This window comes from Quercus robur, chromosome 2 (genome assembly GCF_932294415.1).
Source record: "Quercus robur chromosome 2, dhQueRobu3.1, whole genome shotgun sequence".
Taxonomy (NCBI): domain Eukaryota; kingdom Viridiplantae; phylum Streptophyta; class Magnoliopsida; order Fagales; family Fagaceae; genus Quercus; species Quercus robur.
In genome coordinates, this window is record NC_065535.1 from 52910730 (window position 1) to 52936773 (window position 26044).

Consider the following 26044-nt stretch of genomic DNA (forward strand, 5'->3'; position numbering starts at 1 on the left):
AGATCTGAATGGTTTTACCATCCCCCATTCTCCAACGGCCATTTCTTTCAATTAAGTTTTTGGAGCGAAGAATGCTTTTCCATGCAAATGAACCCGTGGCTGACTTTGCTTCAAACACACTGCCATTTGGGAAATATTTGGCTTTAAACACTTTGTAGAAAAGAGAACCCGTGTCATGTGTTAATCTCCAAACATGCCTAGCTAACATTGCCTCATTAAACTTACAAAGATCTTTAAAACCCAAACCTCCCTCTAGTTTTGGCTTACACAAGACCTCCCACTTCTTCCAATGAATTTTCCTTCTATCTCCCCTTTGACACCACCAAAATTTCCGAATAAGCATTTCAATATCTTGGCAAAGGCCTACCGGAAGGTGGAAACAACTCATAGCAAATGTGGGGATGGCTTGAACTACTGCTTTCAACAAGACTTCTTTGCTCAATTGAGAGAGTAATTTCTCCTTCCACCCTTAGAGTTTTTCCACACCCTATTTTTGATATAGTTCAAACTAGCTTTCTTGTTTCTTCCCACCACCGCTAGCAAACCCAGATATTTCTCATACTCTTTAATCTCAGCAACCCCCAACAAATTTATAATAATCTCTTTAGTTGAATCCAACACATTTTTACTAAAGAACAGGGTGGTTTTTGCAGAATTAATCTTTTGCCCCAGTACTCTTTTTAATCTGTTGGCCAATACTTTGGAGACAAGTTTATACAAGACATTACAAAGCGCAATAGGTCGAAAATCAGAAATGAATTCCAGGCTCTTGACTTTGGGGATGAGTGTAATATAAGTATGGTTAAGGCATGGCAAAACTTCTTTGGAATTTAAGAAAAATAAAACAGCCTTAACAATATCGTCACCAGTACTGTCCCAATAATGTTGGAAAAAGAGAGGGGGCATACCATTGAGGCCGGGAGCTTTTAAAGGCACCATCTGTTTTAGGTCTGTTTCGACCTCCTCCTTTGTAAAGGCTTCAACCAAACCATTATTCATATCAGCACTCACCACCCTTTTTGTGTGTTGAACCACCATCTCCATATCACTTGGATTTGAAGAGGAGAAAAGCTTGCTATAATAATCTACAATCATGGCAGAAACATTTTCCCCTTCTGAAAACAATACTCTATTTAGATCGCGGAGCTCAGAAATGGAGTTACAACGGAAGCGTTGGGACGCCCTATTATGGAAGTACTTCATGTTGCTATCACCCGAGACCAACCAATGGGTATGGCTTCTCTGTTGCCACATTTGTTCTTCCATGTATAGGAGCCCATTAACTTCAAATTTTAGTTGCAGAAAAACATCCATGTTGCCCCCCTGAATTGCCGCTTCCTCAGCTTTACTCAGCATCTTCTTCTTCTCCACTAAGGTTTGTGAAATATTACAATAGGGCTATGATTGGACTACCCACAAACCAAGGATTGAACCTTTGTTGCAAGAAAATGTTCAACCCATTCAGTCGTACGAACAGCTCTATCAAGGCGTTCCCAAATGCCACCTGTGGGGTAATTCTTGAACCATGTAAACTTTTTCCCACTAAATCCCAAATCCAACAAGACGCATTCATCTAACACCTCTCTAAACTTTTGCATCTAACCATAGGGGCGAGGACGCCCCCCTTTCTTCTCATGTGACTTCACGAGTTCATTGAAATCTCCCCCACACAACCACGATAGCGAAAGCTAATTATGAAGGTTTCTCAACAAGTTCCATGAATCAGAGCAACGATGAGTTTCTGGAGCTCCATAAAATCCCGTAAATCTCTAACCTTTATCAGTACCTCCAAAAATCACTGTATCTATGTGATTGAGAGAGGAGGAAATAACCCATAAATTAAAATCTTTTTTCCAGAAAAGAGCTAAGCCACCACCATGGTTCACTTTTGAAACACCATAGTAGTGACCGAATTGTAAAGAATCACGTATGCCTGCAAGCCTAGCTTCAACCAGCCATGTTTCGGCTAAGAACACAACTGTAGGATCTTGTGCCCAGATAATATCCCCGAGCTCTTGAACTGTCTACCAGTTCCTGAGCCTGCGACAATTCCAACACAGAATACTCATAAACCTTGGCAAGGCTGGTAACCAAAGGTCACCAAAATTTCATAATTTTCCTTTTCATCTTGGGAAACTATGTATTTCTTGTTTGGTACTTCAACCTGATCAGAATCCACCACAAAAGTTCTTTTTTGTCCTGCATGTACAAGCAAAGCTTCCTTACTGCTTGAAGAAGATCGTAGTATACGTGACCATTTTGGAGTTGAAGCAAAAGAGTCTTGCCTTGTTGGCTGGTGATTGGAGATGTCAGCTAGCTTGGGGCCATGGGTCACAAGATTATTTTGTGTTAGGAGGTGCTCATGCTGTGAAAGGGACTTAGGATAAACAACTGAGGTGTTGGCTCATATTACCTCATGATAGGGCCCACTAGGTATCACGAGAGACAAGGCATCCAAGGATGCGTGTTGGGGACATCTTGAGCTAAGCAGACCGCACCGGTAGCAAAAGTTAGGGAGCCTCTCAAACTTGAGCTAAACCCACCTTGACTCACCACCTTCAATGGTGATTCTTTTTCCCCAGATAAGTCTTTTTGTGACGTCGATCCTGACTCTCACCCTAAGACATTTACCCCAGTTAACTTCAGAGTCAGGAACGTCAACCTCCATAACAGTCCCCAAGGATGATCCAATCGCCCATCCTGTTTCCTTAGTTCTACTCTTCAGAGGTAGATTGAAAATCTGAATACAAAAGGGCGACCATTTAATCTCGATCTCCTTAGGAGTTAACTCACCTTCAAACTCTCGTAAGAGCACCAACTGTTTCTCAAAACTCCAAGGGCACATGTCAAGGATTTTCTTCTTATCTTTCCCATCTCCAAACTCCACTAGAAACAAGTCTTCCTCTAACTCAGAAAAGTTGACCCACTTGTTTGTTTTCCATAGCATCCTCAAGTTTTTTCTCAGTGTGTCTAAGCTTATATTTCTAGGGGTCATGATCTTCATAATAAGACAGTTTTTTCCTACCTCTTTTGCAGCTTTAGTACTATTATCTCCTAGTTCAACACCTTCATCCTCCTCCTCTGTGAAGGACCACTTCCAGTTCCTCTGCCGTTAGAAAGCTAATTTCGCTGAACGCCCCGTTACGGAGCTACTATTTAAACAAGAAACCACCCACCCCGACCTTACCAACAGAAGGTCACTGTAACTCTTGCAAGGGCTGCAAGACTCAACCTGCTACTACGTGCATGAAACACGAGAGCACCACACACACACACATATATATATATATTGATAGGAAACTTGAAACTTTATATAAATAGAAAACAACATTACATCATGATGAAGAGCTTGTACCACAAAACAAGGATTCTCTTCCATCCAAACAAAAAAATCAACAATACTAACACTGGTTTGTTCCCCTACCTACGGACATGCAAAAACAACACATTTCTAACAACATGACATGAAGCTTGAATCCCATAAATAATAGACAGTACTGAAGATGGAGGTGGAGAAGGACCAGCAAGGGCACGAAAGACATTAAGAGAGTCACCTTCCAATGTAAACTCTTGTAACCCCACATCCTTGGCAAACTATAGACCAATCTCAAAAACTTTTGCCTCCACCTCCAAAGGACCCAAAGGAGCTCTAATTTTCTTGCTCAAAGCTGCCACAACCAGACCATTAGCATCCCGAATAATGGCCCCACCCCCGATTCTTTATGAGCTTTAATCCTACAACAAAACAACTTCTATTGGGGAAAATTGAAACATAATATAGGAAATGAATTGCCACTCTTAACATATAGAGTGTTGTATGTATAATATTTATATACGGAAAGTACAAGATAAGATTTGGAACTAATAAAGTACAAAAGTTCAAAGAAAAAAAGTTAACAAATGCCTTAAGGGCACTGGTTTAGGAACTATTTGTATAAACTTTTTATGAGAAAAGAAAAAGTAACTAATTTTTTTGACAATTTTTTATATTTTTTGTGAAAGTGGTATTAAAACTTTCTTAAAATTGTCTATTAAAAAATGCCCTAAGAGCACCTGTTAATTGGACCCAAGTTCAAAGGGTAGTACTAAAAGGTTAAATACAATAGATAAGGTTAGGCTAATAAAAAAGGCGTGAAATTTTAATAATTATTATTATTAAAGAAAAAAAAAAAACCTTTATCTTTACAAAATTGATGAATAGATAGGAAGGATTTTGTAATGGATGGTACATGAAGTCCATACATTGAAAAGATAAAAATAAAAATAAAAAGAAGAAGAAGGGCTTTTGATGTGGAACTAATGTGAGAAATGAGGAGGGTTTTACCATTGCCAATACAAAAATGATCAGGATCACAATATTTGTCAGGAGTGGCTAAATTGGCAAGATCAAGAGTGATATAATGAGTGGCACCAATATCAAAGAACCAGTTAAAATAATTGACAAGGAGCGGCATGGAAGGCAAGATGAGCAGCGAGGACATTTTGATTTTGTATAGTGATGAATCTGATGATGTAGCAAGTTGTTTCCATATGATTAAAACCATTGCAAATTTGATTAGTAGCGAGGACAAGAGTCATTGTGTGAGCCTGTGAGGCACATGTATCAGAAGGCCATTGTAACAAAAATCGCCATTGTGGCCACAACGACAATTGCTAGAGGTGCGACCTTGACCCAGGGCCAGTTCAAGGCATTGTGGGCCTAAGGCGACTAATTTAAATAGGCATATTTTTATATTTGAATATTAATATAATATTTATTTAAGGAGTATTTTTTTTCCATTTAAAATCTATTTTTTTAGATGCAAAATTACAAATTAAAACTAATCCATCATATTATTCAATGAATATCTATTGAGTGAAGCAACCAAACAATAAAAAATTATGATTGAAAATTTTAATAAAATTATATATTTAATATCTCTAAATAAAATTTGAGTATAAATTTATTTACTAGTGAGAGATTAATGAGTTTTATACTTTAAAACTGAGAAAAATAAACAGTCATTGCCACATCCAATGAAAAGATTTTTCTTTTTATGGTTTTTCTTTGATAAAAAATTACTTTTTAGTTATTGGTGAATGTTTGGGGCTTAATTAGTACTCTCATTGGGGCCTTACACGGTTGCCTACTTGCCTCTTGCATTGAACTAGCACTGCGACTTGACCCCTATTTGAAGAAGTTCCACAATGAGCAACATTTGCCCAAGGTGAGTTCTATGAACACGCATCAAAGTGCAGGAACTTGTGGATGAGAAGAAGGCTATGTAACTCAAGAAAGGAAATAGGGTTGGGTTGAGACGAGTAGCTAAGGTGGTAACTAAATCACAAAATCCAGATTTGAGGCATTTGAAAACACAGATGTTAAAGTCTTGAATTTAGACTTAAGAAGAGCCTTCCAGCCACAATGAGTTTATCAGAAAGTGTTTTGGCCATATGTGGAAATTAGGTGACAGAGAGATCTCCCTCTTTAGGACTTTGGAGTTGCAAGTGAATTTAGAAAATTTGAGTATTTTAAGTAAAGATTTTTTAAAAGGAATTGAGACCAACAAGAGGTAGAATCTCATCAGATAGGAAGAGATTAAGATACTTATAAGGAGTTGATCCTAACAAGCCCAAGAGAGGCAGGCGAAGTGTTATGCACACAAAACGTAGATGGAGATTGGAGAGCACAGGTTAGATCCATCAACAAAGTTGAGAAGGTCTTGATCTATAAGGTATGGGATGAGTTAGTTTTCTAGTAAAGATAATTTTTGTTGGTAAGTTTGATGGATGAAATATTATGAGCATTTAGATTAAGAAGGAAAAACAAGAGGGGTAGGGAATAGGTTTGGTTCGGTTGCGATGCAGAATGGAAATGTAGTAATGTAGATCCCATTCTAGGTAGATGCAAATCCTTTAATCCTTAAGGTTTTCCTCAAATCCACGTACGAGAAATAACTTTGGAATTCACTAGATTTAAAGAAAACCTCAATTTTATTGATAGTAAATTGTTATTTTCATTTTACAAGTTGCAAACCTATTTTAAGTTTCCAAAAAACTTTATTTTACAAGTAAAAAATATTCCTAAACTAATACTTTTTTTGAGAAGGTCCTAAACTAATCCTAATTGATACAATACCATAGTAGGACTCTAATTTGATTAGAAAAGACTTAAAAACACCTAAAATCAAGAAAATAAATGATCAAATCCCAAAATTCTGAAAATAAAATAAAATTTTAAATGATAAAAGAATCCCTTTTTATCCTACACCAAACCCTTCCACTTGAATGAAACCCAACCTTGAATTTTCGTCTAAAGATTGAAACCTTCTTCTCCAAATTAAAAAAAAAAAAAAAAAATATATATATATATATATATATATATACCTTTAATATATACTTCAATAACTTGATCTAATTTTAAAACTTTTATTCTTGAGATAGTATAACATCGTTTTTTACCCTCATTGACTATCAATTAACAAAGGATTGAAAACAAAATAAAAAATTTATACTCATAGAAAATCAATTGTTTGTATTGGAGTGGTCTTCAACAAATTAAATGGATCGTGAAAGTTGTGGATTATAAATTGACTATTATATTTTACTTCAATTGGATCTTCCACAATAATTTTTAGGCGTAAATGCACTTGTAGTCCCTATATTTTGACTTTTTTCCATTTTAGTCCCTACATTTTATTTTTACCACTTTTAGTCCCTAAACCAATTAACGCAGGACATTTAAGTCCTTGAAGTACTATTCCGTTAGCCAACTAACAGGAAAAGCTGACGTGGCTATCGTGGGTATTAAAATATTATTAAAAAATTATTTGATATTTTTTTAAATGCCAAAATTTAAAAAAAAATACACAATTTTAATTATAAAAAAAAAAAACAAACAAAAAAAAAATTATTTTCTTTCAAACATAAATTTTACTTTCTTCCCCATATATGATTCATATTCTTACCAAATTAATCCTTATTTTCTTATCATTTTCTTTTCCTTTCTTGTACTTTCTTTATAACCAAACACATCAAAACAACCAACGGAGGAGATTTCAATCCTCAAACCTAGAAATCTCATTTTTCAATCCTCAAACCCAGAAATCACATCAAGAAATCAACAGAGGAGATTTCAGATCAAACAACGGAGGAGATTTCGAATCACACATCAAACCCATTTTTCAATCCTCAATCCTCAAACCCATAAATAACCAAACCAACAAAGGAGATTTCGAATCAAACAAAAAATAAATATAAAGAAGAAGATAAAAATAGAAATGGAGAGAGAAGAGTCTTGGCCCTAAGTTGGAGATCAGAGAGAGAGAGCTTGAGGTCTTCGGCCTTGGGTTTTAGATCTAGAGATAGAGGGAAGAGTGCTTAGGTTCAGCCATGGAGGCTCAACCTGGGGCTGGCTATTGAGCGAGAGAAAGAGATGGAACTGCCTCATATGGTGGCTTGTGGTGGCATGAAGTGGCTCACGGCAACGCAGCCGTTTTTCCTCATCTTCTCTAGAATCTTCTCTCACCATCTCTCCTCCAACCTGAGCCTCCATGGCCAACCATAGTCATCCTGGTTCTCTCTCCTTGATCTGAACATCCTCAAATCTATCCCCTATCTTCGATCTAGACGGTTAGATTGGGTTTTTGCCATTTGGGTTTGCTTGGGTCTGTAAATTTGGATTAAGGCATGTAAGGACTTTGGGATTGTTGAAGGTATTTTGAATCAGGTTTTTGTGTTTGTAATGGGAATGTGAAAGAATGACAGAGTAATTGTTGAATGTCTTTGTGTTTTGTAAATTTGTGGGCATGTCTTTGTGTTTGTAAATCCGAGTGATTTTATGGGTATCATTGCTAAGGAAATACAAGAAAAGAGAAAAAAAAAATTTATTTTTTAAATTTTTGGGCAAGGTTTGCTGGGAAGAAAATGAAGAACATGATTAACGGGAAGAACACATGTTCTAGATTCTTCATGTTCTTCCCAAAAAAAGAGAAACAAAAATAATTTAATTCTTTTCTTCTCTTTTTAAAAAAATAAGAAGGTTAGAAATTTTCTTATTATTTTATTCATCCGTTAGTTGGCTGACGAAATGGTGCTTCAAGGACTTAAATATCCCATGTTAATTGGTTTAGGAACTAAAAGTGGTAAAAATAAAATGTAGAGACTAAAATGGACAAAAGTCAAAATGTATGGACTAAAAGTGCATTTACGCCTAACTATTTTGATACAATACCAAAAGGTTAAGGACTAAATTGACACATTATTTATATCTTCCATTCAAATGGACTAAATTAACACATTTGAAATGTTAAGAATCAAATTGACATTCAACCTAAAGGTTAAGGACCAAACATAAATTAAAATTTAATAAGCACAAAATTTATTTGGGAGGGCTTGCTCGATCAATGAGGTCCAAATGATTTTCATTTGTTTGCTCCAACTTTATCCTTAACGGCATCACAAGCCCCTTGTGCCTTATCCTTCATCTGCTGGCCAGCCTGCAATATATAGAACTCCATATGTAAGCAATTAACAATGATGTAGGGCAGTATTACTTGAGATCGAAGTATTTTGTTATGTTTATATGTAATTTTCTAACTTAGTAAAAACATTGTTGAACCTCTTGGCATGATTCCTTGGTAGATTGAGCAGCATTGCTCGCCTTGTCCGCCATGTTGCCCGCCTTTTCCTAAACCAAAAAAGAACAACACACTATAATCAACATTTAAAATGTCAACGTGCATAGTGTTCATGCATGAAACATCCATCCATGCCTATGTAAATCCTTTTAGATGCAGTTTGCCTAAGGAGAACCGTATTATAGGCTTATCTTGAACATATTGGTACTTAAAATAAAAAATCAGGGTACGTATACAGGGGTATCCCAGAGATATCCGATACCGGATACAAATATATGAGTTAAACTGGAGCATCCGTGCTTACTAGATGTATGCTACTATGCTAATCGATGTAAATAAGATGGATAGAAACTCACCTGAGCTTGGCCCTCGGCCTCACCAGCTTGGTAACTTGCATTCTGGGATTTGTCCATCTTCAGTTTCTGCTTGGAACACAAACACTACAATGTAATTCAGGCTCTAAAATTCAACTTGGGTGATTCTACAAACAAATGTGAGGCAAAATTTATAGGATTTTCAAACCAATCCACTAATTGACACGTTTATGTTTTCTCAAATATGCTCACAACATGTGTCATCATATGATTGAAGTTTGGCATTTTAATTTGGCCTCAGGACCAGGTGCTTCTTTTGATGATCGCACACTAATTATTCAATTCAAGGTTGGTTACGATTTTAGAGGGATATACATGAACTTGGCCTTGACACTACTTGCAATGAATTTGCTACTCTAGAGTCTAGACTGTCCTAGTGATAAAGTTCGCTTGTGGTAATTAAACTTTGTCCATTATTGAGAAATACATATAAACTTTGCATTTTTTGAGTCATATGATGTGATAAAAATAAATAATAATAAAAAAAAGCCCCAAAAGATTCATAAGCACACACGCTATGCATATTCTTGCTCTATCAAGTAGTAAGCAAAAAATACTCATTATCAATCACACATTTGTGCAAATATTTCATGTCCAGATTTTATGTACAGATCTTAGTTTGCTCCATAGGTACGTAAAGGACCCCATCATCAACTGGCATCACATGAAAGATTAATAGTAATCTTAAATGTTACCTCCACTTTCAGTGTCAGATTATCCTTATAAACTGGGCCAGAATAGAGTCTTGCAGACTACATAGACCCAGTCTTAGGCCAGATGGGCTCAGGCCCAATCCATGGGCTTAATTGATTTGCACCCTTTAATAACTATATACGTTGTATTAATTTAATGCAGGTAAAACCGATTTTTTTTTTTTTTTTTTTTTAGAAACACACACACATATATAGGAAAAGAGGATGAGATAAGGGAAGGTAAAACCGAAATTGATTAAAAGTCTTATAAATTGATGTGAATTATTTCCTATAGCCACAAACTTTTCTACAACAATTTTACAAAACTTCTAATGTAGTAAATTCTTATTGGTTTGTATTTGGGCTTACTACTTACATCACTTTTTTACTTACTAATAACCACTTACCACAATAGCAATTTGTAAAAAAAAAATTTGTAAATCCTGCATTCTCCTTTTAAAAGTTTTAAAAAAAAAATTATAGATCTAAAATTTAAAACAAAATATACCATCCCAAAAAAATTAGCCCAACAACAATAATTACCAATAGTAAAACTAAAAACAATTAAGCTCAATCAACCAATTTTAACAAAAACAAACAACCCGGCCCTTTTAAAAAGTTTTAAACAAAATAATTTTGTCCTTACCAGAAAGGAGATGCACGTATAAAAAACACAAACAAATAAAAAACCCTTTAGCAGTTATGTACCACTGCTTGAGGCCAGAGCCATTGCACACAATTTTGTTATTAAATCACTAAAATCCTTAGACCCTTCAATTCCCTTTAAAGACACGGTTCTCTCTCTCTCTCTCTCTCTCTCTCTCTCTCTCTCTCTCTCTCTCTATTCTTAGTTTATCGTTTCACCATAACATCTTTGCATCTAGTCTCACCTCTTGTTATTTTATTTCTAATTCTTTTGTTATTCTATTTATTTTCCAAGTACATATAGGTAAGTCCAAATCAGTTTAATTTGGGTGTTGTGTGCAAGTTGGTAAATAAATCTACCAAATCCGTAGTCTTAAAGGAGAGTTGCAAACTGACCTATTACTATATACATACAAAACCACAATAAATTCCTTTTCATCCATTTATCTTGTTTCTACAAACTCTTTGTTCTCAAGTCTTAAGGTATTTGTTCCTTGACCATATTGGAAAATCCAATTTTAACATAAATAGTTGTTAAAAGGTCAATTTGCATCTCTCCATACTTTGTTCATTCACATGGGCAGCTGATAGCAACCCACCATAATTCCTTAGTTTAAGTAAGACGTATTTACTAGGAGTTGAAACTAAGCCATCTAATTTATGGCCTTGTCTTCTTTTAGTTGCTTCGATCTCTTTCTCTCTCCCTCTCTCTATACATATGTGTGTGTGTGTGTGTGTGTGTGTGTGAGTATAAGCTCTTAATGGAATGGATACTAAGAAATAGAGAAACATCGATAGTATAGAGAAAGATATATGTATCAGTATCATAAATATCATAAATAATTTGATGTAGTGAATGAATACTTGAGAAGAGGAAATTCAGATATAATATTACTCTCGTATTTCTTGATGAAATTGTTTTATAACTCTAACGATTCTTATACATGATAAAGTGATATCCTTAAAGGATTCAAAATGATGGTGTTGGTCAAATGTTGATTCTTTTAATGTTTTTTCCCCTTGAATAATCACGTCATTAATATGAATCAAACAAAAGCTAGCAAGGTCCATACCTTCTCATTCTTTTAGTAAGGGAATTTGCTTCACATAAAGCTACATATATGGCTACTAGCTAATAAGTTATGAGTTTGAAACAAAAACATAACGTTTTGTAAGGTTGAATTTAATCAACCATCTTGTTGGCTTTATTCCGTGCCAAATTTGCTTGTATTTCAGCATTTAGTAACCTTGTATTTAGGTGGTTTTTGTTGTAAAGGTAATGAGTGAGATAGAGTGTTGATTGCTCAAGAGTGTGCAAGAAAATAGAGACTCGCGGCTTGATCTCGCAGGTGACTCGCAGCTGCAAGCCGCCAGATGCAGCACACGTGCCAAGCATGTCAGAAGGTGAACAGTCATGCTAGCTGGAGCACTACAGGACAAAACAAGACAACTGGCCATACGGTTATCTCGCAATTGGATCTCGCGACTCAGTCAAGTCGCGAGGCCAAGCCGCGAGCCACCCCTGTTTTGAAAAACCTGACGTTTCACATTCTTCTCTCACCTCAGTATAAATACCCCTTATACCCCTAGAGTAAAACAAGATTGATTCACCTACAATCTATACATTAGAGTCTCTTCAAATTCCTCAACTCTCTTCCTCTCCATTGTCAAACCCTTGAGAGGCATTTTACCAAAACCTTGTTCTCACCATATTCATTACTGTGAGAGAGCTGTTTGGTGTTCTGGGAAGCAGTTAGGAAGGAACCAATCTACATTGGTTGATGCTATGGTCAAGTAGCGGAATCCGGGAAGCTAGAAAAGAAAAAGGTTCGGCGCAACCTCGTTGGAGCAAGAAGCTTGGAGGGCTTAGGTGCACTAGGTAGATTAGGCTTTGAGGGTCTATTGCTGTCCATGTGTCCTAACTACATTTTCTAGTGGATTGTTTACCGCTTGGAGGGTGGCGGAGAGGTTTTACGCCGAGGGCTTCGGTTTCCTCTTCGATAACACATCGCGTGCTGTCTTTGTGTTTGCATCTTCCTTCCCTTTTATCTTTGCCTTTTATTATCTGCTGTGGGTTGTGATTTTAATTTGGCTTAGATAGTTTTTCCAATTCTACATTATAGCTTTTGTTCATTTTCTGCACACTAGTTGTTTGACATAAAGCTTGAATTGGTTAATTTGTAATTTGGGGGTCTAAACGTTCAAGGGTGTTTTTACACTATTTGAACTTTCAATTGATATCAGAGCAGGTACACTTCTAGTGGTTTCATTACCATTGTGTGATCCTTGACTCCCTATTGAGATGAATCGGTTTCAATCCCTAAATGCACCTCCATATTTTGATGGTAGTAATTATGCTTTTTGGAAGGTTCGCATGAGAGCATTTCTGCGTTCCATTGATGAATCTGTTTGGGATGCTGTTGAGATTGGTTGGACCAGGCCTGAGGCAGCCAAATCCACATGGGATAAGGCAGCACTCGCTGCGTCTAATGCTAACAGTAAAGCACTCAATGCTATTTTCTGTGGTGTGTCTCCAGATGAATTTTATAGGATTTCTCACATTACCGTTGCCAAAGAAGCATGGGAGATATTGGAGACCACTTACGAAGGCACAAACAAAGTAAAAGACACCAAGCTGCAGATGCTAACCACTCGGTTTGAGGAGTTAAAAATGAGTGAGGATGAGTCTTTTGACTCTTTCTATAGTAAGCTGAATGAGGTGATTGTAAGCAAGTTTAATTTGGGAGAGAAAACGAAGGATTCTAAAATTGTAAGGAAGATCCTTCAATCATTGCCGGAAAGTTTTCGTGCCAAAGTGACAGCGATTGAAGAGAGCAAAGACCTTGATGACATCAAAGTCCAGGAGTTGGTTGGTTCTCTTCAGACTTATGAAATGTCGCTGCCCAATCAACGGAAGAGTAAATCTCTTGCTCTTAAGACCATTAATGAGAAGGTGGAAGACCATGACTCATCGGGAGAAGATGTGATTGACAAAGATGTTGCATACCTTGTAAAAAATTTTCGAAAATTCTTGAAATTCAAGAATAATGGCAAATTTGGTGATAAAGAAAAATTCCAAAGTTCAGGAAGGGAGAAAAGGGAATTCAAAAAAAAAGATGGAAAAGAATCCCAATCTACACAAGGTGTCACTTGTTTCGAATGCAACGGGCATGGACACTTTAAGAAAGAATGTCCAAATTATTTGAAATCGAAAGGCAAAGTGTATGCCACGACATTGAGTGACTCAGATTCATCCGACTCAGATTCTGAAGAAAGTTGTTATGGAGAGGGGAACTATTCAGCCTTTATGACTATTGCCCATGTTGAGTCTTCAGACGAGTTGAATCTGCTTGTACGAGACCTTGGAGAACATAGTGATGAAGAATCATTGGGAGTTGTTGAAGAATCAGATGCTGAAGAAGATGAAAGCACAGCCAATCTTCAAGAGAATTTTAACTCACTCCTGGAGAAGTCGGGGGAGTACACAAGGGTGGCCAAGGCAACTGTGAGAAAAATGAAGAAAGTAGAGGAGGACTATAAGAGTCTCCTAATCCGATATAGGGAGGCCAAATGTGAGATAGAAACACTGAATTGTGAGCTGTCAGAAACTTACACAAAAGTGAGATTTCTTGAGCAAGAGATTGTGCAAGCGAATGCTAAAATAGAGAGGGTCACCACCAAGAAGCTAGATGATGTTATTTCATCTCAAAAGAGCTTTTCAAACAAATCCGGATTGGGATATACCGGAGGAAGTAGCTCATCTCGAAATGTCACTAAAGAAGTGAAGTTTATAAAGGCCAAAGAATCAGCTGATGTTGGCCCTACTGCTGAGAAGCCCAAGATAGAGGAGAAGAGGAATGTGGGGAACGAACGGTTGTTGAATTCACGTAATCAATCTGTGGGCAGGTCTGAATCCCGAGCCAAGTCTCGTCCACGACCACAAAGAGGTTCTAGATCAAATTATGTGTGTCATCATTGCGGACTTCAAGGGCATACTCGACCAAATTGTCAAAAGCTGAGAGCTATGAATAGTGCAACTCCTCAAAGGCAACGAGGACCTAGAAATGATAGGAGAAATTGGGCTGGTGAACCATCAAGAGATCAAAACGGTGATCCCGAAATGATGAATGTGATGAAGATGATTGGTGCATTCACCAACTGCTTGGAAAGCTTCACACGAAGGTTTGAAAGTCCTAACTCTCGTACCCAATCCTATAAGGAAATCACCCCAAACCCAAGTGACGTGTGGGTGAAAAAATGTACTCATGCATAAGCATTACAACATGTCCATGCATTAATACTTCCTATACTTTGTGACGGTGTTTGATTGTTTGCTTGTTGTTTATGTTGATGGTTGTTTGTTTGTCTATTTGTGCTTACTTTTGGTTTTCTTTTTGTTTTTGATCAATCTTTTTCTTCTTGTGTCAAAAAATCCAAAAAATCACATAAAAATAGAAAATCAAAAAGTTTGATTGACATTGTTGAGTTTTGTTTCAAAACTTGTTTTGCCTTGTACCTTTGTGCTAATGGCTTTGTGCATTTTCGAGTGTAGCTTGTTTCTTTGCACTCTTATCACTGTAGGAGAAATCTTGAAATCTATGTGATTGTTGTAAATAGATCTTCAAACTTGTCATGAATGATTAGTAAATGGTTATGTTGATCTTGAGACATGCATAGACTTGTGTCTATATATCTTCCCACTCTTTATTTTTGTTTTTGCTAAATAGAGCTCACCAAATGTAAATCTCCAAATGAAAAGAGATATTGAGCTGCAAAGGCCTGTCACACATACTAGTATTCGACTAGGAAAAAGGGAAAGCGACCAAAGATTAAAGTGAATGTTTATTCAAAAAGCCAAAGGCTATCTCATCAAAGTGTAATATCAAACATCACTCTCACAATGAGAGGTGATTGTCTCAAAAAATCAAATGGTATGATTGAAAGTGGAGTCAAATGTAAAGCTCCATATTATGCTATCAAGTCTTGTGGGAGGTCATATATGCATTCTTCTATAATTGAGATGGGTCACATGATCTAGTGCTAATTGTGTATGCCTTGGTTGAATTGATCATTGAAGCTTCACATTAGACTAAGGACTATCTCTTTGTTGATATCCACACACAACACACAAGTTTATGTTCAATAAATGCCATATTCATTTGTGTGATTGTACTTGATGAAATGTGTTTTCACATGCTCAATCTTTGTTAATTCAAGTACAAAAAGATTTTTGAAGTGTTTTAGGTGTTTTTGGAAAGTATTTTGTTCTTAAAATCTAAAAATTTCAAAAATTCATTTTTACCCTGTTTTGGCGACTCAGTTGCGGGTAAGTCAAGTCGCAGGCCTCAGTCGCGAGTTCGCGGGTCAATTTTGGCGACTTGTTCGCGAGTGAAAGGTCTAGTCGCAAGGGTTACTTAGAGATTTTCACGGCTCAGCTCGCGACTCTCTCACGGGTAGACCTTCCAGTCGCGAAAAACACTTAGAAAATTTTTTCAAAATTTTGTCTTTGAATGTTTTGGCGGCTTGGCCTGGCGACTTGTTAGTGACTCACTTAAGTCGCGAAAAAACGCGTGTTTGGCAAAAATAAGGGCAGTTTTTAAATCTTTTTCAGTTTTCCCTCAAACATTTTGTGACTATTCATCTTCTCTCTCAACTATCTCCTTCCCAAACGCTCCGTGTAACCATTTTTAAACTCCATTGTTGCTTCCTTTCAACTCAAAATCTTCAAGTAACAGGTATGGGTTTTCTTTCTCGAACTCTGTTTTACTTGTTTTTGTGTTTTTCCCTCTTGATTATTCGCATTTGTGTATGTTTTTTAGATGGGTTTTTGTTTCGGCTGTTGCTTTTTGACCATGCTTAGCTAGTGGAAGCTATTGATTTAGTTTGAACTTAATTAAGTTGTTGGTTTTGTTCTTCATCATGTGCTTAGTTAGGGTTTGTTATTTGTTGGTTACTCATCTTGTCTAATCTTATGTTGATGTGTTGATTCAAAGTGTTCCTGTTTTGGTTGTGAGGTTTACTGTGCTGAATATGTGCCTGTTCATCTATTGTGTGCATCTGTCTTTTGTTCTTTGAGTCATTTCATAGTCATCAAAATGTATGTCTCATTGACATATATTTGTCTTTTGGGTGTTTTCAATCTCTGTTGCTTGAATACTCCCCTGCATTATACCAGTTGTTCTTGTGTATCCACTTTTAGGCTTGTTCATCTGTGTGGTTGATTTAAGTAGCATGAGGTTTAAGTGTTTTAAGTTCATCTGTGTGGTTGCATTTTTGTCCTTGTTACTAACAAAGTACTGATTTGTTCTACACATGTATTGTACTATGTTTTTGTGGCCTCCTTTGATTGTTCACAAATGGCTCCTTCATCCCCAAAGAAGAAAACTCCTGCAAAGAAAGCAGATAAGAGAATGAAAATGGACCCTAACCTGTTCAAGTCTGTTTCCCACTTTGAGAGATACAAGGACTTCTTCTTAAAGGCAGGAATTATTCAAGAAAGGTTTGTGGATTTAGAGGATTTGGGAGGCACTTTTATCCCCAGCTGTTTTGAAGGGAGAGGATGTGAAAAGCTTCTGTGTGATCTCCCAGTTGTGTGTGAACCCCTGATTAGGGAGTTTTATTCTAATGCTGTGATAAGGGAGGATGAACTTAAGCTGCTAGGTTAGAGGTAAAGAGTTCACTTTGGATGCACATGACATTGATAATGTGCTAGGTCTTAAGGGATTAGAAGATCAAGAGTTTGTCAATTACAAAGATAGAATTTTGTCTATTGAAACTGTACAACAGAGGATAGGTGGACAGAGAGAAGGGAAGTGTCTGAATACCACAGCTTTTCTAGTGGACATGAGGTGTTTCACTATAATCATGATGTTTAACCTCTATCCCATAAGGAAGTTGACTACAATCAACAGTGCAAGAGCAAATTTTCTGATGGACCTCAAGGAAAAGACATTCATTGACATCAGTTCCCACATATTTAACACTATTGTGGATGAGACTAGAACCACTTCTAGGCCCAAACTGATCTTTCCTAGTCTACTCATGAGGATCTTTAGAAAGAAGGGTGTTCCAATCCCTCGAAACATCAGTCCCATGTCCACACCGTCTGCAATTAACAAGCTAACCTTAAAAAGGATAAGTGTTCGGCTTCCAGGTGATGAAGGAGAGGGTGTCCCAATGGAGACTGAGGCAAAGGCAGCAGGGCAGGCATCAACCTCAACAGCCAGGAGGAGTGGCAAGAAGACTAGAGCATCAACTTCTTCAGATACACCTCTAGATGCATTTCAAATCATTCTTGAACGACTTGATGGAATCAAAGGAGTCCAGACCGAGCACTTTGAGAGGATAACAGCCACGCAGGACCAGATTGATATTTTGTCTGCAAAACTTGACAGCTTCACCACCCAGCATGGACAGTGACCCTTTGGCCATTCCGTTCAAAAAGGGGGAGACATATAAAGTTAAAGTTTTTGTTTTGTTGAGAAGCAGAGAAGCAGCTCTTAAGGGGGAGTAATATGTTGAGGGGGAGCAGTCCAAAACAGACAGTGTCCATCTTGTTATATTGTTATCTTTGTTTATGTTTTTGGTTATTTTATTGTTGCTATGGGTTTGATACACTGTGGTTTTAGTGTACATTTGTTTCTAACTCATATCTTATAAACTTGGTTTACTCTTTATCTATATATATATATATATATATATATATATATATATTGTTAATGTTATTTAGTATATATTGTGTTTTGTACCCATGTTACTTATGTAAGCTTTTAGGGTTATGTTTTTATGCATATTTGTAGGCTTTATGGTTTGTACCATGCTTTATGCAGCCTTTTATGCTTTGTTTAAATTAGTACTTCTATCTAAATGTCTTGCATTTTCTTTTAAGTACCGTCACTCTTGTGCCATTGTAGGATTGTTCCTAGATGCATATACTTAGTGTATTATGCATTGGTTGAGTGTTGGGCATACATGTAACTTGCATTGTTCTTGTTAACCTGTATGTTCAAGTGTTCATTCCAAATGTGAATGAGCACTGTGATCACTACCTTGTAATGGTTACCTGTTTGATCAAGCCATGAGTTGGTTCTTCTCTTCATCTTTGCTTGATCACTTTAAGCCTGTTTCATATGCATTTCATGCTTTTCTGCATACAATGATCATGGTGTATTGTTGTGTTTCAGGAGTTTCATGTTCTTATGATTCAAGTGCTACACAGCTTCTAGAGTTAGGTGTGAGTGAGTTTTACTCAACTGTTCCCAACTCACATATTAAGTCTAGAGTCTGTTTTAGGTTTTGTCATGGAATAGCCAAAGGGGGAGATTGTAAGGTTGAATTTAATCAACCATCTTGTTGGCTTTATTCCGTGCCAAATTTGCTTGTATTTCAGCATTTAGTAACCCTGTATTTAGGTGGTTTTTGTTGTAAGGGTAGTGAGTGAGATAGAGTGTTGATTGCTCAAGAGTGTGCAAGAAAACAAAGACTCGCGGCTTGATCTCGCGGGTGACTCGCGGCTGCAAGCCGCTAGATGCAGCACACGTGCCAAGCATGCCAGAAAGTGAACAGTCATGCTAGCTAGAGCACTACAGGACAAAACAGGACAACTGGCCATACGGTTATCTCGCGACTGGATCTCGCGACTCAGTCAAGTCGCGAAGCCAAGCTGCGAGCCACCCCTGTTTTGAAAAACCTGACGTTTCACATTCTCCTTTCACCTCAGTATAGATACCCCTTATACCCACAAATGAAAGAGAGCTTCCAGAGAGAATTTTGAGAGAGAAACCCTAGAGTAAAACAAGATTGATTCACCTACAATCTATACATTAGAGCCTCTTCAAATTCCTCAACTCTCTTCCTCTCCATTGTCAAACCCTTGAGAGGCATTTTACCAAAACCTTGTTCTCACCATATTCATTACTGTGAGAAGGCTGTTTGGTGTTCTGGGAAGCAGTTAGGAAGGAACCAATCTACATTGGTTGATGCTATGGTCAAGTAGCAGAATCCGGGAAGCTAGAAAAGAAAAAGGTTCGGTGCAACCTCGTTGGAGCAAGAAGCTTGGAGAGCTTAGGTGCACTAGGTAGATTAGGCTTGGAGGGTCTATTGCTATCCATGTATCCCAACTACATTTTCTAGTGGATTGTTTACCGCTTGGAGGGCGGCAGAGAGGTTTTACGCCGAGGGCTTCGGTTTCCTCTTCGATAACACATCGCGTGTTGTCTTTGTGTTTGCATCTTCCGTCCCTTTTGTCTTTGCCTTTTATTATCTGCTGCGGGTTGTGATTTTAATTTGGCTTAGATAGTTTTTCCAATTCTACATTATAGCTTTTGTTCATTTTCCGTGCACTAGTTGTTTGACATAAAGCTTGAATTGGTTAATTTGTAATTTGGGGGTCTAAACGTTCAAGGATGTTTTTACACTATTTGAACTTTCACGGTTCTTCTAAGACCACAACCTTTATCATAATTTGATAAAGTAGTCGACTATAAGTGATGTACAATTACTTTCATATGAATTCATCATTTTTTCTCCTCTAATCGTAGTTGACCACTTTAAAGTTGTGTCCAAAAGCTTTCTAAAAACAAAATCCACCAAAAAAAAAAAAAAATCAGCTAGAATTATCTTGGTTTCTTCCATGAACCTTTGAATAGACCAATTAACTTCCAACGTATTTCCCTTGATAGCTCCCATCACGTTCAAGGCATACCTCCCTCTAAAATAACATAGTTGAGGTTACTTTACTGATGTTTATCTTTTTCTAATTAACATTAATGCCTAAAATTAATTAATTATTTATTTCTATATTTTTTTAAGATATATTTTAGAACATCTTAGAGGCATTAACTTGGTGATAATACACACATGTTTTTTCCAAACACATACCTGGTTTGAATCTTAGCGCTAACCTGAAGCATTACAATTTTATTGTTTTGAATTTGAAGTTTTATTTTTTTGCAGGGTCCATACATAGAAAATCCCACAAACCCAATCCCCTCCACCCCCCCCAAAAAAAAAAAAATCCTTAACTTATCTCCAAAACTTCTTTCCTTCGATGTTGGTGATAAAGGACACAGTTTCCCCTCTACATGTACCTTTCTCTTTGTTCGCAGTCTCTGCCATCTCTCACCTCTAAATCTCAGCAGGTCTCAAAATTTTCCTTCTTTTTTCCATCTAGCTTTTTATTATTTATGTTTGGTCCCTTTATTGCTAAATTGTTTTTAATTTTGTTTTGTTATTGGTTTCCTTTTGGCATCGCAAGGTTGCTAGGAACACAACCCAACAATTCTTCTATTATTCCTTTTGGTTCCTGGAAGGTGAGAGAATAAGTAATTGTATATACTTAATCTATGAAACTTCTATGAGTATCTATGTTGCGGTGTTGGTTAATGATTTTATTGACCCCCTCTTTGTTAAGTGTTTCATTATGTAATGCAAATTCATGAATTTTATTCCTAAATTATAAATAAGTAAATTTGTTCAATAGTAAAAATAGTGTTGGTTTATTTCTTATTTATTTATTTTTAGTGGGATGGGGTGAAGATAAAGAATTTTAATTTATAATAGTCATATACCTACACATTGTATCTAAGTTATCATTTTTCATGGGCTTGTTATGAGTATCACCTTGAAGTACATTATTAGATTCATCATCATTAAACATGAACTTAAGTAAGAACCTTTGTTTCTTTTAAAATCCTTATGTAAAATTCATTGTCCATGATTTCTGAGTGAGAAAGATTCAAATTGCTTATTTATGATTTCTATAGTGTAAGTGAATTGCTTGAAGTTATACAAAACTTATGCATAATCAATGACAGCAGATGGTTATGTAATAATATTTTTAATAATAATTATATGAAAGAAGCTAAATTTTTCTAAACCAGGGGTCTTCACAAATAACATCAAATTATTTTCACATTCTGTAGTAAAACATGTTGTTCTCTAGCAAACAGTTCATATTATTTGTAAAATTTCAGCAATTTAACAAACCACGACATTTTTAAGGGAAAATTTTATACTTGCAAGTTTTACAAAGGATGGGAAGATAACAGGGCCACTCAAATATACAGGTGATGTCCACACATCCATGTACCACAAATTCAGTAAAAAAAAAAACTCTTTTAATGTTAGATAAGAAACGGTATTATTGAATTAGAATGGTGAAATCAAACAATTGGATATTACTCAGAACCTCATAGATCTATTAGAATCATCAATCATAGTAGGATCCATTGTATAGTTACTTCATTGGAGAACATGTAGTACTGTTCAGGAATGCTTTTAAATTACGATTACATCCAAGAAACATATTAGAAAAACATTGATATTCATTAATTAGGCCACCATTTAACTCATATACACATTATATTCTTCTGATTCAGGAAATAATATTTTCTTTCGTACATCCAGCCTTTCTCACAATAAACTCTCTCACTTCTTCTCTTCTCTTTGTTTTTTTCTCTCTTCTCACACCCTCACTATCACTCCCTCTGGCCTCTTCTCTTCCCACAGATTTCTCTCTCTATCTGCCTGAAAGTTCAAATATGTGTATAAACACCCTTGAACGTTTAGACCCCCAAATTACAACTTAACCAATTCAAGCATTATGTCAAACAACTAGTGTGCGGAAAATTAACATAAGCTATAATATGGAATTGGAAAAACTATCTAAGCCAAATTAAAATCACAACCCACAGTAGATAAAAAGGCAAAGATAAAAGGGAAGGAAGATGCAAACACAAAGACAACACGCGATGTGTTATCGAAGAGGAAACCGAAGCCCTCGGCGTAAAACCTCTCCGCCGCCCTCCAAGCGGTAAACAATCCACTAGAAAATATAGTTGGGATACATGGACAGCAATAGACCCTCCAAGCCTAATCTACCCAGTGCACCTAAGCCCTCCAAGCTTCTTGCTCCAATGAGATTGCGCCAAACCTTTTTCTTTTCTAGCTTCCTGGATTCCGCTACTAGACCGTAGCATTAATCAATGTAGATTGGTTCCTTCCTAACTGCTTCCCAAAAATCCAAACAGCCCTCTCACAGTGATGAATATGGTGAGAACAAGGTTTGGTAAAATGCCTCTCAAGGATTTGACAATGGAGAGGAAGAGAGTTGAGGAATTTGAAGAGACTCTAATGTATAAATTGTGGGTGAATCAATCTTGTTTTTCTTTAGGGTTTCTCTCTTAAAATTCTCTCTGGAAGCTCTCTTTCATTTATGGGTAAAAGGGGTATTTATACTGGAGTAAGAGAGGAATGGGAAACGTCAGGATTTACAAAACAGGGGTGGCTCGCGGCTTGACCTCGCGACTTGACTGAGTCGCGAGATCCAGTCGCGAGATAACCGTATGGCCAGTTGTCCTATTTTGTCCTGTAGTGCTCCAGCTAACATGACTATTCACCTTCTGGCATGCTTGGCACGTGTGCTGCGTCTGGTGGCTTGAAGCTGCGAGCCACCCGCGAGAACAAGCCGCGAGTCTCTGTTTTCTTGCACACTCTTGAGCAATCAACACTCTATCTCACTCACTACCCTTACAATAAACCCACCTAAATATAGGGTTACTAAACGCTGAAATACAAGCAAAATTGGTACGAAATAAAGCCAATAAAACGGTTGATTAAATTCAACCTTACAATCTCCCCCTTTGGCTATTCTGTGACAAAACCCTAAAACAAACTCTAGACTTAACATGTGAGTTGGGAACAGTTGAACAAAACTCACTCACACGTAACTCGAGAAGCTGTGAAGCACTTGAATCATAAGAACATGAAACTCCTAAAACACAACAATACACCATGATCATTGTATGCAGAAAAACATGAAATGCATATGAAACAAGCTTAAGGTGATCAAGCAAAGATGAGGTGAAGATTCAAATCAAGGCTTAATCAACCAAGTAATCACCACAAGGTAGTGATCACAGTGCTCATTCACACTTGGAATGAACACTTGAACATACAACTTAACAAGAACAAGGCAAGATACTTGTATGCTCAACACTCAGCCAATGCATAATACACAAAGTATATGCATCTAAGAACAATCCTACAAGGGCATAAGAGTGACAGTACATAAATCAAAATGCAAGACATTTAGATAGAAGTACTGATTTCAACATAGCATAAAAGGCTGCATTAAGCAAGGTACAAACCATAAAGCCTACAGAATATGCATAAAAACATTAACCCTAAAAGCTTACATAAGCACATGGGTACAAAACACAATATTAAACCAAGATCAACAAAACACAATACAAAACACAATAGGTTGAATAACATCAACAATGTATATAAAAGATTAAACTAAGATTATAAGTTATGAGTTAGAAACAAGAACACACCAAAAACCACAGTGTATCACACCCATATAAACATTAAATACCCAAAACATAAGCATATATAAACAATGTCTCTGATTTTGACAACTCCCCCTCAACACATTACTCCCCCTTAAGAGCTGCTTTTCTGCTTCTCATCAACAATCTCATCAACAACAGAAAGAACATCTCCCCCTTTTTTACCGGAATGGCCAAAGGGTCACTGTCCATGCTGGGTGGTGAAGTTGTCAAGTTTTGCAGACAAAATATCAATCTGGTCCTGCATGGCTCTCATCCTTTCAGAGTGCTCAATCTGGACTCCTCTGATCCCATCAAGTCGTTCTAGAATGATTTGAAAAGCATCTGGAGGTGTATCTGAAGAAGTTGATGCTCTAGTCCTTTTGCCACTCCTCTTGGGTGTTGAGGTTGATGCATGCCCTGCTGCCTCTGCCTCAGTCTCCATTGGGACACCCTCTCCTTCATCACCTTCATCTTCTTCACCTGGAAGCCGAACACTTATCCTTTTGCAGGTAAGCTTGTTAATTGCAGAGGGTGTGGACATGGGACTGATGTCTTGAGGGATTGGAACACCCTTCTTTCTAAAGATCCTCATTAGCAAACTAGGAAAGATCAGTTTTGGCCTAGAAGTTGTTCTAGTCTCATCCACAATAGTGTCATATATGTGGGAACTGATGTCAATGAATGTCTTTTCTTTGAGATCCATCAGAAAGATTGCTCTTGCACAGTTAATTGTAGTCAACTTCTTTATGGGATATAGGTTAAACATCATGATTATTGTTAGACACCTCATGTCCACTGGAAAAGTTGTGGTATTCAGACATTTCCCTTCTCTCTGTCCACCTATCCTTTGTTGAACAGTTTCAATAGATACAATCCTATCTTTGTAATTGACAAACTCCTGATCTTCTAATCCTTCAAGCCCTAGCACATCATCAATGTCAGGTGCATCCAAAGTGAATTCTTTACCTCTAACCCAGCAGCTTAAATCATCCTCCCTTATCACAGCATTTGAATAAAACTCCCTAATCAGGGGTTCACACACTACAGGGAGATCACTCAGAAGCGTTTCCCATCCTCTCCCTTCAAAACAGCTGAGGATAAAGGTGTTTCTTAAATCCTCCAAATCTACAAATCTTTCTTGAATAATTCTTGCTTTCAAGAAGAAATCCTTATATCTCTCAAAGTGAGAAACAGACCTGAACAAATTAGGGTCCATTTTCATTCTCTTATCTGCCTTCTTTGCAGGTGTTTTCTTCTTTGGGGATGAAGGTGCCATCTGTGAGCAATCAAAAAAGGCCACAACAACATAGAACAATACATGTGTAGAACTAATCAGTATCATGTAATTAACAAAGAAATTGCAGCCACATAGATGAACTTGAACACTTAAACATTATGCTACTTAGATCAACCACATGGATGAACAAGCCTAAAAGAGGAAACACAAGAACAACAGGGAGAATGCAGGGGAGAATTAAAGCAGTAGAGATAGAAAATATCCTAAAGATAATGTGATGAGAATGACATGACTCATAATCAGTATAGTAAAACTCACAGATGCTCCCAATAAATGCACACAATAGAACTGGCATATTCAGCACAATGAACCCCACATTCAAAATAGGAACATTATGAAACAACATAGCAGCATAAGATCAGACAAGGTGAGTTACCAACAAACAAACCCTAGTTAAGCACACAAAGAAGAACAAAACCAATAACAAAATTAAGCTCAAACTAGATCAATAGTTTTCACAGGCTAAGCATGGACAAAGAGTAACTGACGAAACACAAACCCATCGCAAAATCATAAACAAATGCGAACAAACCAGAGGGAAAAACACAAAAACAAGTAAAATAGAGTTCAAGACAAAAAACCCATACATGTTACTTGAAGATTTTTGAGCTGAAAGAGGCAACAATGGAGTTTGAAAAATGGGTGCACGGAGTGTTTGGGAAGGAGACAGTTGAGAAAGAAGATGAACAGTCACAAAAGTTCGAGGGAAAACTGAAAAAGATTTAAAAACTGCCCCTATTTTTGCCAAACACGCGTTTTTCGCGACTGAAGAGAGTCGCCACAAAGTCGCCAGTTCAAGCCGCCAAAACACTCAAAGATAAAAGTTTGAAAAATTTTTCTAAGTGTTTTTCGCGACTGGAAGGTCTACCCGCGAAAGAGTCGCGAGCTGAGCCGCCAAAATCTCTGAGTAACCCTCGCGACTGGACCTTCCACTCACGAACAAGTCGCCAAAAATGACCTGCGAAGACGCGACTGAGGCTTGCAACTTGACTTACCCGCAACTGAGTCGCCAAAACAAGGCAAAAAAGGAATTTTGAAATTTTCAGATTTTTTTTTTAAACAAAATACTTTCCAAAAACACCTA

At 37.0% G+C, this 26044-nt stretch overlaps 1 protein-coding gene across 1 annotated transcript; it reads right to left on the minus strand.

Moving 5' to 3' along the window:
* Window positions 1-8218: 8218 nt before the first annotated feature.
* On the minus strand, window positions 8219-9031 carry LOC126706743 (stress-induced protein KIN2-like). The gene is made up of 3 exons (XM_050406281.1): window positions 8975-9031; window positions 8600-8668; window positions 8219-8477 (listed from the first exon to the last, which is right to left on the minus strand). The coding sequence occupies exons 1-3, from the start codon at window positions 9029-9031 to the stop codon at window positions 8403-8405; spliced, it is 201 nt and encodes a 66-aa protein (XP_050262238.1). The 3' UTR covers window positions 8219-8402.
* Between the last annotated feature and the right edge of the window lie 17013 nt (window positions 9032-26044).